The sequence below is a fragment of the Orussus abietinus genome, unplaced genomic scaffold (assembly GCF_000612105.2).
Source record: "Orussus abietinus isolate OABI.00-Male unplaced genomic scaffold, Oabi_2.0 scaffold86, whole genome shotgun sequence".
Lineage (NCBI taxonomy): Eukaryota > Metazoa > Arthropoda > Insecta > Hymenoptera > Orussidae > Orussus > Orussus abietinus.
This window is the reverse complement of record NW_019394257.1, coordinates 231,262-245,103: the sequence shown is the minus strand read 5'-3', so window position 1 is coordinate 245,103 and position 13,842 is coordinate 231,262. Positions and strand designations below refer to the sequence as shown.

Below are 13,842 nucleotides of genomic sequence, written 5' to 3'. Positions count from 1 at the left end.
ACATACAAGTGATAACTGTGATACAGGAATCGAGAGAAAATAAGGGAAAATATGGTACGACGATTCGACACATTTAATAAATCTCCTGTTCGAAAGAAGTACAGAGCTTTCTTCGCCGAATTGTATTTATCATCGTGATGCTATTTATAAGACGAGAAATCCTTGGTGCTTATCCTGCTCACGATGGAATCCATGATATTGGAAACTTCCAGCTCGGAGTCGTCTAGTTTATACGTCTTTTTAATCAGTTGTATGTCCGTAAATGCGTTCAGCTTCGAGATAGGGAGCCTGCTTCCTTTTATTTCGTTTAAAATCTGCGCCAGCTCAGGATTCTCTGAGCCATCATGGATCGTCGCTACAATAACATTAGTTTCCTTATCGTCGATGCCGAACTTTTGTAAAGACTGACTAATGTTCTTTGACGGTGAGAGGTTGAATAGGATTTCAGTGTATAATGTCTTTGTTGTCAATCCTGTTAATTTTTCTGCCACTGCAGCCTTATTTGCTGCTACTGCTACTTGAAAAGGATCAGCTATGAGCGCGGCTTTCAGAATGCAACACGGAAGCTCATTGGCATGTAACTTCTTTAATATTACAGGTGTGTTTTCTACGTCCTTGAATAAATGGAGTGTCATTGATTTGCCAGTTTCATCGTCTAATTTCATCGTCCAACAATCACTCTTCGAATCGGTCATGACCGCTTACAATGTAGTTCGTACAGACTAAATATTTCGGACTTTTATCTAATTGATATTATTGATTGAATCCAAAGTATAGAAAAGTGTAATGCTTATCTGTGAACCAATATTTCACTCTGTTATTAACTTAATTTACTCTCTTTGCGTTCATAAGAAATTTGTGAGACTTACCCAAAGTTAGGTTAGAAAGCCCAGTAGGAAAATGATTGCGATTGACAGCTCGATGATGAAATTCGAGTAGTTATAAGCAAAAATCAAAAGGTTCAAGTAAAAACGCAATTTACCACGTTTTGCTTTAATCGAACGTGTAATTAAACATTTAAAAAATATGTCTTAAAAGTTTTGTGCAAATCCGGAGAACTTTGACAGTTCAGTGCCTTGGTTAGGTTAGCAAACTCGTCCTTTGATGCGTAAGTAAATAATTTCAAGGATGTTTTTTTCGATAGTTTCTTTTCCGTGTCAATATCTCATTTACTTGCCTCTGTAACTGTTATTAAACATTTTTTTAAACTTATTTAAAAATAGCAAAATAAATATGTTAAACTGGAAGGTGTAGACGTGAATCGCCGTTACTCGCGGTTGCTCTATCAAATGAGAATTAATTTACTGTAAAGGTAGTTTAGTTATAATAAATAGTACATTTCCCTCTATTTATGTATAAAAGTCTTAAGTATTAATTTTAGGCGTGAAATATGTTCGTTGCTTTCGAGAAATTCAATCGAGTGGAGCGCATAACCTCAAATCAAGGAGAGGACTGATGGACTTGGAGATGCTCCAGTTGCGGCGTTAATTACAAGGAGGACTCACAGTTACACTAGATAAGTACAGTTTCTTGCAGGTGTGCGAAGATGAACGATCACCAGGGTCAGAGAATTATTGTACAGGAGTAAACGTTGCATTGGTCGTAAGTCCATCTTCTTTCGAGAGCAGTTACAAATGCTTTAAGCATTCTCTGTTTGTTACTGTAAATGTCTGGCTTTTCTGTTGCATGTTCCTCGTTCAACCTCTGGATGTATCGGTTCAGTTTCTCTGAGAAAGGAGATCTAATCCAGTTGGAAAAGAAAGCACCAACCTCACATGCTAATTTTTTGGGACAAGCGTGCAGATCCGGAGTGCTTCCTAAAGTTTCTTCGATATTCTCCAAGCCATCCATCATATGATCCCACATTACGTAGTTGGCATCACCATATCTGCTTTCTCTAGATTCTGATAGTGATCTATTAGACGATATGCCCAAGCCAAATATGTTATACTGTGATGCGAAATTGGACATTTTAGGTAAAACAAATCTCAGGATCAGTGGTAGTACGAGGAATAACTTCAGTCCTAGTTTGACGGCTGCCAAGAATTTGAAGATCATCACTGGTACCAATAACATCTTTAATATCAACAGGGGAACTATCAGATAGATGCTTTTCTTGAAGAGGATCTTGAATAGATGGGACAGCATCGATCCAATCTGAACGACGATATGGATTATGGCACCAGGTTTTTCGTCATCCATAATCGGTGTAGGTTTTAATGCATGCGCAGGACAGTGACAAGGTTGCACACCATGGAAATATTGAGATGGACTTCTCGCCTCGTACTGGGGACTCTCATTGCTCTGGAAGTTGATTTCTGTTTCGTATCGAGTGTTCGAGTGATCTGTAAGGCAAGATTTGATTTCGGTTCTCTTTCCAAAATACATGACTTTAAATAATTAATCATATTTTCAAAATAACCAGAGTTGACGTTGATGCCATCAGCTTACCTCTGTGATTATCGAGCACTTGTGGTGGTCCAAAATTGATCCATGAATGTTCATCTCGATTCTCGAAATCATTCCCAGTTGTATCGGACACCACATTATTATATCGAGGCTTTTGGAACTTCACCGCAGTATTTCCATCCGACTGGTAAACTGGTCTAGTGTTGTTCCACTGATTGTAAGGTTCTAACTAAAAACTCATCGCTTGTAAGCACACCGCAAGACTTCCACTTTCAGACTCATCGAACTTACCGGTTCCTTCTGAGCAAAGTAAGGTTCATCGGATGACACTCGTAGGGTCTTGGAGCTGCGAACCAGGAAAGCCATCGAATCTCCCAGGGAGTCATTAATCTTCAGGAGACTCCTCAACGTAGTCACATCCACTGCGCTGCCAGAGGAAAAGATCCCAACCAGTACGTAAACTACCACCGCAATCCACAGAGTTCTCATCGCAGGGAGAACAGGTGCACACAAAACTGCCTCCATGATGCGAAGGGTCAGTAAGTTAATACAACTCCATCCATGTATTAATTCACTGGATTTAACTTATCCGATAGCTTGCAATGCCTGTCGAGCTCGATTTGGCGAACTATCGAGCTGTCTCGTCGACCTGGTTCTCTTAAAAGAGTCTCTGGAGCTGATCCACCTGGAGTGGGAGACTAAATCGCCGTACAATCGTTTAACGGTTAATCATCGTCTTCCAGAAGAGCAGGGATCCTCCACGGTGTAATCACCCCGAGCCCTTGCAACTGACCCACTGACAAGTCGATGGTAGTAAATGGTCCCCATGGTCACGTGTTTTACGTTTCATGGTGCTCGCAAAGATGGCCAAATCACTGTCTGCCATCTCTGCGGGCTTTGTCTGGTTTCCTGCGATTTTTTTTTCCATTTTCTTTCCATTTTCTCTCGACCTCATCTCCAGCCGTCTCGTTCCCTTTTGTCTTTAAATCCCGTTAGACAATTCCCTGGAGGAAGAGGGACCTCCCATGACACCGCGTCCTCCCGTGGAAATCATTTCATCGTTCGATCCGCGAAACGGGATTAATTATTATACACTTAATTCCACGGTTCGTGATCTCTCCCATCTCGGGAGTTTTTCTGGTTCCGATGGAAGCCGATTCGGGGTAATGGGCTGGAGGTAAAAAAGTCGAGGAAAAAAGGTCAGAAAAGCGGAGCCATTAGGCCCGGATTTGTCGTTAAGTATCATGGAGTTCCGCTCGATCGGAGGAAGTGCTTTTTTTATGGCGTGTCTAAAGTCTCGTCCTTCTTTCCAGGACCACCCTCCCTGGAGACGTGTTGGGAACATGGACGTAAGATACATGGACCCCGAACACCTAATCACTCCTTTGACATGATTGGGACTGCAATAAAGATTAAAGGTGATATGAAAGGGTCGTCCTACATAAATGAAACGTAAAAATATTTATAAAACTTTTCTCCAACCAGGGTGCACCGAGTCATTTGAAACTTCAGCAAATGATTACGGAGGTTCTAATGAAGAACGCGATTCTCGTGAAATTTCATTTTTCCACAAATTTCTCTTTTTTATTTAACTTAGACTAGACTAGGACGACCCTTTCATATCATCTTAAGAGTCCTCCACAGAGGTGTCACACTCCGGTGACATCCGATCCACTGAGTGGATATCCGTCCCAGCACAGTCAGGAGGATCGGCAGAGATCTGGAGAAGAATCTGTACAGAATGGACGAAGAATATCCCTCTTTCGAGAGCACTGGACCGCGTGATTGCCGCTCGTCGAAGAGGTCTTCGCGTGCGAATCCGTGCTAGACAAAAAACCTCCGGATCCACATCCAGGAAAACGTCGACCGGCCTCAGCCAAACCATGACCATGGGAACGGGAGTCCTGGCCGAATCACCGTTTCAAGTTTTCGGTCTTAGGGCCCGGTTCCACGACTCCAGTTCGTTTATCAAATAACTCGAGTCTTGTTTCCTTACATATCGTTCTTTTCCCGTCTTTAGGCCGCTTGCACACGTACCGGCGTCGATTTTCCCGGTCGTGTGTAAGCGGCTTTAATTGCCATAATATTTCTTGTCGAGTGATCTCACGTGAAGTATCTAACATTTTCACCCTAGTGAAAGCGGCCAGACTCGCATGACTCGCTCACATTTCGCATTTTCATCGGATTCGAGTTGCAATATCGATCCCCCTGGAACTCGATTCTCGAGTTCGTGCGGATCTTCTCCCGTGAAATGTTTCGCACGCGTTGCGAAATCGCGCCATCGGTCAATGTTTGAAAATCGTATATGAAGCCGTCAATTACTCGTGTAAAGTTAATTGTACGAACTCGAGAATCGCGGAAAATCGATCAACAGCGACTTTAACGCCGTTCCGCAGTCTAAATATAGACATTAGCCATATCGAGTCTTATATTGCAATCCGCGGTACAATTAGGGAACATCTTTTGCCGGAGGAATTCGAAGGGTCGTTCCGCGCGACGTTCACGACCGTGAACGACTCGATTATTTTTCAATTTCTCCTCTGAAGGCGACGCCTCGAGTCAGAGGAGATAAGAAGTCCTCTTAACGAGGCGGTCGCGTCCCGACTCTGCGAAGGAACGGCCTTAAAAAGTCCCCTGATTGTACTCTCTGTCGTAATTATTATGTGCAATACGGGTCTCTCGAGTCGTTTGTTCTTCTCGTTCCAGATTTACGTCACCGACGAAGCGTTTCAACCGACACGGAGGAGATGCGTTCGGTTTCAACGAGCCGTTCCCACTTTGACGAGTGGGCCCTTCGTAATTTTAACGATTTATTTCTAAGGACATTACAGGGGTTACAATAGGAAACGCGGACTCTAATCGTCGTATCACAAGCAGGAGTTTAAGCAAGCCCTTCATAGTTATCACAAATTGCCGCGAGTTTAAACATCCTGAGAGATATTTATGAGGATTGTTCGATCCGAGACAGAAACCTGAGTTTATCTCCGGACGCGAGGTCGATAATCGACGTTCGAGAGGGTTCCGGCGGCCACTGACAGATGGCGACAGGCGCGGTAAGCCGCGAAATTCGAATCTTACAACTCGCAGCGCGACAGACTTTCCGTATTTCTTTTAACGATCTAGCAGCTTATCTTGAATTAATTTCCCCGCCTCGATATCATAATTCAAGATAACCTACTCACGGTTACTAGGGCCGTAATAAATTGAATAAATGGAAAAGCTATGTCAATTCCTCCTTAAATCCATGGCGAGAAGAGAGTAGGAGTGCCAGCTCGTAAGGAAAGGCCCAGGAAACGTCAACGAATGAGTAATTTATTTCGCAGGCTGCCTTAGGTGGACTCTCCCTTAGGTCGTGTACTCGGTGAAGTCGTCCAGGTCCTGTTTATTCGAGCGAGGCGACAGCTCGTCGGACGGCCCGTCCGAATTGTTGTTGACGGAGTCCTGGAGGACCTTGCTACGCAGTCGTTTAATATGCCGAAGACGTTCGAGCCAGTTCGAGGCGTAAGGATTGTGCGCCTTTTGCTCCAACGACGAAGAGACCATCGAGGCGAGCTGAGGAGAACGCATTAACGTAGATAAATAATTACTTACTTTATAATCACTCTAGTAAATAAAATACGAGTCAATTTCATTTACGTTAGCGTGGAGGGCGAGCTGGCGAGCAAGGATGGCGAGATTCTGGTCGGAGATGATCTTCGGCTCGCTGTGGCCGATGTGCTTGGCCAGCTCCTCCTTCGCCTGGACGATCACCTGGTTGGTTCCGTGGTCCAGAGGCTGGATGACGACGCAGGCGTAGTTAAACTGACCCTGAAGAGACGATTCGATGGTACATATGAAGAATGGCCCTTTCATGTCGCCTTAATGCGTGCACGAGAAAGAACAGATTTGGCTCCACCTTAACGGTCTGAATATTGTACGGCTCGCCGCTCTCGTTGTAGACGATGTGCACGTAGTTGTTGCCGATGTGGAGCTTCTTCCCGGTGCACTGAGGGTCGCTCTCCTTGGTCGGCATCAGGGTGGCCACGTGGAAGATGACCTGTAGAGAAATTCCTTCAGATGGACCATACACCAGAAGGTGGAGATCGCCAAGGCGTGGACGAACCTGCATGACGTCGTCCTGCCAGATGTAGGCGAAGTTGCCGTTCTCCCCGTTGCGGTCCAGCCCGCCCAGGAAGACGCTCTGGGGGTCTACGTCCTTAAGCCTGATGAGGGTGCCCAGTCTCTGCAGGAACTCGGTGTACCTCAAGGAGCCGTGCTGATTCGACAGGATCTCGACCTCGTTCGAGGCCTGGCCAGGTCCTACGTAGATGACGCCGATCTTGTGGGTCTCGTAGGGCGGGATCTTGTCGAGGACCTTCACGGCTCTCTGGACCGCCGTCGTCTGCGTAACCAGGAGCGGCTTCTCCGTCGTCGTGTCGAAATGTGCAGTATGGTACAGCTGGAGGAACACGAAGCTGTAACGATTAAAAATGGTACCGGTAATTACGGTGCAGGACATATGAACCCCGTAAACCAGGGTCAATGAAAAAAAAACCAGCGACTCCGTCGTCGTGTCCAAGCGGGCAGTTGGGTACGACCCCAGGAACGCAAAGCTGCAACGAGGGAATGCACCGGTCTCTATTTAAATTTTTTTTATAGAGTACTGGACTTAACGATGCCCACCTGGGGTTAATGCCGGTCCGGGGGAGGTCCTTGACTCGAGGCGAAGTTCCACGACGTATGTTGTCCCATTCGCTGCGAGACTTCTTCACGGGGCTCATTACGGAAATCGTGTGGCCGCGGTCCCTGAAGAGGAGCGGAGGTAGACTGGCAGGGTCCGGCTTCTCGTCCTTCTGTTAAGGTTATTAAAAGCGAATGAAATAAAAAATAGGGCTTTCAGCCATGTTAACGTCACGTATAAAAGACGTCTTTCAGTGCTAAAGGTGAGAGGACTGAAAGTATACGAGGGAAATCGATGATATACTTGAAGCGTCTTCTCGGCGAGGAGGTTCCTGCCAATAGGCGGTTTGCTTTCGACATTGGAGGTCTGCTTCTGGGAGGGATCCCCTGTGGAGAGCCGGGAGTAGATCTGCGTTGGAGACTGAGGAGGCTTGGCTGCGGTTTGGCTGGAGACGCCTCGATTTTGCACCCCCAGGAAGCTCCCAGGAGCCTGGAGGAACGTTCAGTCAAGTGAGACAGGTCAATGGGAACCTTGCCGAGGGGTTTAGGATTCTACTTTCTTACGTGAGCAGCGGTGGGCGAGGCTGGTACCGTGTTACTGGTGCCGGTGCTCGAGGTTTGAGTGGTTTGACTGGCGCCAGGATAAGATCTTTGAGAGCGGAGGGCTCCAGGATGTTCCCCGGGATGCTCGGACGACGGCGGCGTGGTCCCCATGCCGGATATCTCCTCGGGAATGGCCTCGCAGCTGACCCTGAAGAGGAGGATTTCGAGCGAATTAGATCTTCCGTAAGATTGACCGAAAACTGGATTTCAAGGTCTTAGGCCTCGAATTAAGAGATACAATTAGAAAATCTCAGATCCTGGTACCTCATGTCCTTGGAGTAGGCAGTCTTCGCGTGCTTCTTCAGGTCCGCGTCCAGCTTGCCCTCGGACTCGCTCGGGAGAGGTTCCTGGTCTACCTGGAGGTTCAGCTTCTCCTTGTTGAGGAAGGGGTTCTTCCAGTTGGCGCTCATTTCGGGGCTGGAGTTGGATCTCCTCACGGGGTTCCTGGAGCGCCTGGAGTCTGCAGGGAAATCTAATCCCACCGACGAATGAGTTCCCCACCGAGGAAAGAAGAAACTCTTGACTCAACTTTTACCTTCCTCTCCCTCTTCCAGGCTCTCCAGACTGTCCCTCGAGTTCTGCCTAGAAGGACTGGGTCTGGCCGGAGACCCGGGGATGGCGATGGGCCCTGAAGACACCGACGAAGAGGTCCCCGACTTCGTCGAGTAGGTCGGCTGCTCCGTCTGGGAGTGCTCCGGGTTCGTCTCGGGCACGTCCTGGAAGGACACTCGACATTTAGTCATCGCCTGTTAACACATTTGATACCGGTAACCTCGTCTTACGTAATTTCGTATTTTTTAGCCGAATACAGGAAATGAAATCCCATGTCATTTAAAAGAGGAACGTCAAGAGGTCTAGAAGAAAAAAAAAAAAGGAAATTCGAAAGACGATTACCAGCTCCGTGTCGTCTCCGGAGAACTCGGAGGGTCCTTCCTGGCTCCTGTTGGGCGAAGAATAAGGAGCTGGCATGTAGAGCGCGGTGATGTCGTGAACCGGGAAGTCCTGGGGCGTCTCGAACTGCATCGAGTTCTGGATCCTCATGATCCAGGACATGTCCCCGGTGGGTCTCCTGACGTAGATCTCGGCCCAGCCCTGGCACCAGCAGGCACAGGGCTCGTGCTCCTCCTGCTTTTCGCTGCCCAGGATCTGCTCCAGCTTCGAGGGCTCCGCCGGAGGGTCCTTGTCGCCCTTGTCCTGGGGATAATCCCGCCTAAGGACGTCGGCGTCCTCAGGAACTCGCTTAGCCTCCTCGGTAGGGGAATTCGCCGCCGTGTTCGCCGTCGACGACTGCCTGGACAGCTTGCTCTCCTCCTTGGGTCCCTATCGATTAAATCGCAAGTTTACATTCACTACAGTTTACATTCTCTACCGGAAGAGGAAAAACGAGGAGGAATTTAGCACCTCCGCGCTCGAGGTCCTCCTCAGGTTCGGCTGAGAAGGTTTGAGGTGTTCCGGGGACGGAGGTCCAGCTTTACAAGCGGACCAACAGTTGTCGCAGAGTCCGCTGCGCATAGCCTTGTTGCTGCATCCGCTGGTCGTGACGGTGATGAGCCTGTTCCCCAGGAGCCAGGTCATGGATTGGCCCTCCTTCAGGAGGAAGTCCGCGGCCGGGAGTCTCCTGGGCAGGGCCGAGTACGTGCAGAAGGTGTACCGTGCCATGAGATCGATGCACGTCTCCGTCAGCTCGATGTGGAAGTTCATCAGGGCCTCGTCCATCCTCGGCTTCAGGTCCAGAGGCCTGCCCTCGCCGATCATCCGGTTCGTCATCATCTGCCTGTCCCTGCGACCCCTGCTACCCTGAGGAGCACCATCAGACTATTTCTCGATTCTCCCCTGACTAGGATCAACCAAGAGCCTGACATCAAAGGTTCCTCGCACCTGCTCGGTCAAGCTGGAGCTCCGCTTCCTGCTGGACGAGTCCTCGTTAACGATGCCGAAGTCCTGCTTCATCAGGTAGCCCTCCTTGAAGGGCACGATCACGTTTGCCTTCAGTCCCTGTTGCGAAAATCGGAGCACTGGAGGTTAAGGGACGTTTCAATACCTTTTTTATACGGAGGATGGATCGCTTACGTGGGTGATGAAGCGGACGAAGTTCCTGCGGAAGGGTAGCCGGCACTTCAGGAACCAGACTGCGATAACGTGGTGGGCCAACGAGACCGTGTAATGATTGTACTTGTAGGGGTTGGTGTAAGGCAGCAGGATAGCGAAGACCGACATGTACTGGTCGCCGATGAAGCTCGCAAAGACCTTCGGCAGCCTCGTCAGCGCTGGAAAAAGGATCCAGAGTAAGAAACAAGAAAAGTTTATCGAAATTGTTTAAAAATTTCTTATAAGGTAAAGCGAGGCATAATACGCAATTTTCGCCACGCTCGACAGGCAGATCAATTCGGACTTTGAAGGGCGGATGAAAAAAAGAACTTATCCACGCAATCGTGATGCAACTCGACATCTCGACCTACTGGAGAGGAACTCGAGGATCGGGATGGCGAGATGAACCGTGGCGGAGATCTTCGACAGGTTCAACAGGACCTCGGAGAGGAGCTTGTTCATGGCGTCGCGCATCTCCAGGGTGCAGGTCGTGAGGCTGGTGACGCACTGGCTGGCGCACCTGGCCGTGAGGCCGACCTCCAGGCACTTGATAAGCCTCTGTTGCAGATTCGGCTCCAGGTGGGCGTGATAAGAGGCCAGGGAGGCCAGCACGGGGAACACGTGGACCCGGAACTCCGAGGGCGTGAACTTTGGAGGGACGTTGTACAGCGACTCGGGCAACCTGAGGGACTTGTCGCTCACCTGGAGAGGAAGAACTCATGGAGATGGACGCAACGTTCAATTTTCGAATTCGCAAGCCACCAACCATGGAACAAAGCGCCGAGGCGAGGAGGTCGACGTCGTTGCTGTGTCTCGAGAGGATGAGCGCTCGGTTCTGCATGACCTGGGGCATCTCCTTCAGGATCAGGCTGAGCACCTTCCAGTCCTTTTCCTGCTTGATGCAGGTGATGACGGCCTTGCAGGCGTGCGCCAGGGACATGTGAGTCACCTGGCAGGAGACGTGCTGCAAGGGTGCGGGGCTAGCAGGGGGTGGACTGCTGCCTCCACCTCCGCCACCTCCGAGCCTCTCCGAGGGCCCGTGGTCCAGGACCAGGTACGGACTGAATCTCGTCACCGAGCTCATCCCAGCGTCCGGGAACCCGATGTGATAAAGGGCGTTGGCTCTTATCTTCAGGAAGCACTCGAAGATCTGGCAAGAGATTAGTCAGGTTCTTGTGAAAATATTGAAACAAAATATTGAATATGAAAACCATTACCAGGTGTCTGATGGTCGAGACGTCGTGCAGGATCGAGGGGTCCTTGTAGTGCTGCTCCAGGTGGTTGACGAGCACCTTGTACGCGCGAATAGCATGACTCGAGGGCAGTCGGTACATCTTCGTGGTCAGAATATTAATCGTCCCCACAACGGCCGTCTTCACGTCCTTGATGTCGCTGTCCACTGATATCGCGGTGTCCGAGGCGAAGGGTTTGTTCACCATCTAAATAAAGAATCCTTGACAATCAATCCTTACAAATTAAAAATATCCATTCGATCGTTCCATCATTCCATTACTTAACAAACATAGCCCTTCCGTTGCAAACGAACGACCGAATAATTAAATCGATGGGTCGGTTCTTCGATGAGGATACCTTCTCCAGGATGTCCAGGAGTTCGAGGCACCTCTTCGTCTCGCATTCCAGACAAAGGTCTACCAGAAGATAAGCGGCTACGTTCCTGATAGTGATGTCGGGATCTGCGTCGACGTGCTGAAGATAAGGGACGACAATTCGCTCTATCAGCTCGTCCTCGTGTCTCGATCTACGAAGGAAGTTCAACGTAACGAATAATGGAACTGTTTTAATGATTATACACGCAAGATCGAATTATTCTTCAATTATTCTCGTAAAGAAAGGACACCTGTTTATCTGGATGACGTTTGTGAGGACGTCCAGAGCCTTAACGCGAACGTTCGTGCGAGTTTCGTTCTTGTAGTAACGTTCCATCAATGTTGCCAATTTGGACTGCCATTGGTGACGGGTGGGGCCAATCATTCCAGCTCTGTAGTCTATTAACTTCAGCACGGATGACTCTGGACGCGAGTCCGAACAGCGTTCTACCAGCTCGTAGAATCGCTGAACACATCCATTGTAGTGCTCCGAGTCGAGCAGAGACTCTATGCTATTGATCGTCTCATGGAGACTTATCGAGACTTGCTTCGTAGCTGGTTGATTGCTGGTTTCTGGCAGGAATAATTAATAGATTAATGACTAGCAGTGGCGTAAAGGGAGGGAGAAAGAGAAAAAGAAAAAAGGAAGGAATTTTCAAGAGTACCTGTATGAGCGATCACTTCGTCTATTATGTCAAGAATTATGCTCCAAGTAGGTTCCTGGAGTTCGACTCCGTACTTGTTCACTAGTCTCTGGATCGACAAGGTCACTTCGTACATCACTATCGGGTGATTGCACTGCAGCACCTGAGGAAAGGTTTGAAGTGACGAGGGTGACGGATTGTTCCATTTGGATTCATAATCTCGGAACTTATCCTTACGTGATAAAAGGATGGCAGAACGGAGGTCGGAGTGCACTCCAGCTTGGAGATCCTCTGCGAGCCCCAGAGGCCCATGTTGACGTAGAAAACCGCACCTCGCAGCAGGCCGGTGTCTCGTTGGAAATTGGAATCCTGGAGCAATCGACACATTGTATACAATGCCGAGTGGCCCATGTGGGTGCCGAGTAGATTTCTCATTATCTTCCAGCTTATCTGACAGTAAGTCTCGACGTTTACGCTCCTGCACAGTGCAATGATAAAGGTCTGCAAGGAGTCGGACTGAAGGTTACTGTAGCAAACTATTGCATCGAGGACTTCTAAACAACCGGACACCACGTCGGTACTATTGCTGAAGTAGCACAGATGGCAGATGTACTGTACAAGGCCAGAAATTACATCCTCATCAATGTATGCCGAATTGAATTTTATGACGTTAACCAGGAGCGACAAAAACTCGGCACCCCTTTTTCCATCGCCTCCCGTTACGATGGGCATCCAGTCCAGCAGGAAAGGACCTATTCTCTCTTCCAGGTGTTGAATGTCCTTGCCATTTTCCGTCAGACTTTGAAGCAGTTCCAATCGAGGGCCGATATCTTCAGGAATCTCGTGCTCCTTCACGACCATGAAGAACTTGACGCGCATGAGGGAAGACAGCTTTGTGTACTGGCCCTGGACGAGGCATCGGAGAAAATTAAGCGTGACATGCCTGTGTTCCTTCAGTACTTCTCTCCCCAATAGATCTTGGACCAGATTCCATAGCTTCTCTGCTGCCCTCTGCTCGATCAATTGGATAATTATTACCTCTTCATTCTTAATTCGTTCGAATCCTACTTAGAGGGTTCCCCTAGTCGATTTTCTTTCCGAATAATAAAAAAAAGTACTCTACGAAGAGAAAGATGTCACATGTGGCCCTGGAATAATTAAGGGGTCCCCTTGAGAATTTTTAAACCTGCTTACATCTTCCCATTGATGATTCAGGACGGCATCGCAGAGGTCTTTGATCGCCTTTGTGCGGTGATATACCGGGCTCTCGGAACTGATCTCCTTCTCAATGTCATGGGTCAACGTGAAGTCCTCCCGACTCTTATAGTTCCCTACGCAACATGTAAACTTGAGTCGATTCAAAATACACAATCGATCACACCAAGCGAGAAAAAAAAACTTTCAAAAGGAAAGCAGTGGCAACGTTGACTGACAGTGAGAAATTTGGCTAGGCATATATGTGCTTCGGTTATGGAAATACAATGCAAGATATAGAAATATGTTTCCTAAGAGGTTAAATATAAAACCGAGCAAGATTCTGTCGAGAAAAGTGACGAGGCAGTCGATACCGCTGGCGGAAAGGTTACCTTTGTTGATCCGAAAGAATTGTTTTAACTTGTCGTGCAGGGTCTTGTTGTCCTTGTCCTTCGAGCTCATTTTCGACATTTTATCCGAACCCGGGTGTGTATCGTGCCGGTTAATATATCGGTAAGAATATTGCTTTACACATCGTTGCAAGACCCGCGGTCGACATGTCAAATCTTGGAGCAACTGAGAGCACCGACACTGATAACTTCTTCTATCTTCAAATAACATTAATATAGAAAAGAGTG

At 48.2% G+C, this 13,842-nt stretch overlaps 3 protein-coding genes across 6 annotated transcripts; all 3 read right to left on the bottom strand.

The window, feature by feature from the left end:
• Window positions 1-50: 50 nt before the first annotated feature.
• On the bottom strand, window positions 51-1,258 carry LOC105694957 (EKC/KEOPS complex subunit Tprkb-like). The gene is made up of 2 exons (XM_012416122.2): window positions 870-1,258; window positions 51-794 (listed from the first exon to the last, which is right to left on the bottom strand). Exon 2 carries the CDS (start codon window positions 693-695, stop codon window positions 141-143), a length of 555 nt encoding a protein of 184 aa, XP_012271545.1. The 5' UTR covers window positions 696-794; window positions 870-1,258; the 3' UTR covers window positions 51-140.
• A 141-nt stretch (window positions 1,259-1,399) lies between these two features.
• Window positions 1,400-5,081, bottom strand: LOC105694955. The gene is made up of 3 exons (XM_012416120.2): window positions 2,701-5,081; window positions 2,452-2,638; window positions 1,400-2,345 (listed from the first exon to the last, which is right to left on the bottom strand). Exons 1-3 carry the CDS (start codon window positions 2,932-2,934, stop codon window positions 1,564-1,566), a joined length of 1,203 nt encoding a protein of 400 aa, XP_012271543.1. The 5' UTR covers window positions 2,935-5,081; the 3' UTR covers window positions 1,400-1,563.
• A 125-nt stretch (window positions 5,082-5,206) lies between these two features.
• Window positions 5,207-13,834, bottom strand: LOC105694941 (tuberin). 4 transcript variants are annotated; one of them, XM_012416085.1, is made up of 22 exons: window positions 13,597-13,834; window positions 13,205-13,341; window positions 12,248-13,021; window positions 12,032-12,173; window positions 11,618-11,939; window positions 11,350-11,518; window positions 10,977-11,198; window positions 10,526-10,909; window positions 10,131-10,461; window positions 9,742-9,938; window positions 9,550-9,666; window positions 9,073-9,486; window positions 8,566-8,991; window positions 8,207-8,417; window positions 7,936-8,143; window positions 7,633-7,819; window positions 7,373-7,558; window positions 7,072-7,241; window positions 6,512-6,863; window positions 6,305-6,445; window positions 6,046-6,216; window positions 5,207-5,961 (listed from the first exon to the last, which is right to left on the bottom strand). In XM_012416085.1, exons 1-22 carry the CDS (start codon window positions 13,823-13,825, stop codon window positions 5,755-5,757), a joined length of 5,697 nt encoding a protein of 1,898 aa, XP_012271508.1. In that variant the 5' UTR covers window positions 13,826-13,834; the 3' UTR covers window positions 5,207-5,754. The 4 variants fall into 4 exon arrangements, with proteins under 4 accessions (XP_012271508.1, XP_012271510.1, XP_012271509.1 ...); XM_012416087.1 differs by having other exon boundaries at window positions 8,207-8,387; XM_012416086.1 differs by having other exon boundaries at window positions 9,073-9,468.
• Between the last annotated feature and the right edge of the window lie 8 nt (window positions 13,835-13,842).

Bases quoted from the DNA above. Each gene is read 5' to 3' on its own strand.
- LOC105694957 (XM_012416122.2), bottom strand. From the start codon at position 695: ATGACCGATTCGAAGAGTGATTGTTGGACGATGAAATTAGACGATGAA.
- LOC105694955 (XM_012416120.2), bottom strand. From the start codon at position 2,934: ATGGAGGCAGTTTTGTGTGCACCTGTTCTCCCTGCGATGAGAACTCTG. The intron at 2,639-2,700 runs GTAAGTTCGATG...ATGAGTTTTTAG, and splicing joins ACTTTGCTCAGAAGGAACCG to TTAGAACCTTACAATCAGTG. The intron at 2,346-2,451 runs GTAAGCTGATGG...CTTGCCTTACAG, and splicing joins AGTGCTCGATAATCACAGAG to ATCACTCGAACACTCGATAC.
- LOC105694941 (XM_012416085.1), bottom strand. From the start codon at position 13,825: ATGTTATTTGAAGATAGAAGAAGTTATCAGTGTCGGTGCTCTCAGTTG. The intron at 8,144-8,206 runs GTAAAAGTTGAG...CGGTGGGATTAG, and splicing joins CCTGGAAGAGGGAGAGGAAG to ATTTCCCTGCAGACTCCAGG. The intron at 6,446-6,511 runs GTTCGTCCACGC...ATTTCTCTACAG, and splicing joins GGCAGGACGACGTCATGCAG to GTCATCTTCCACGTGGCCAC.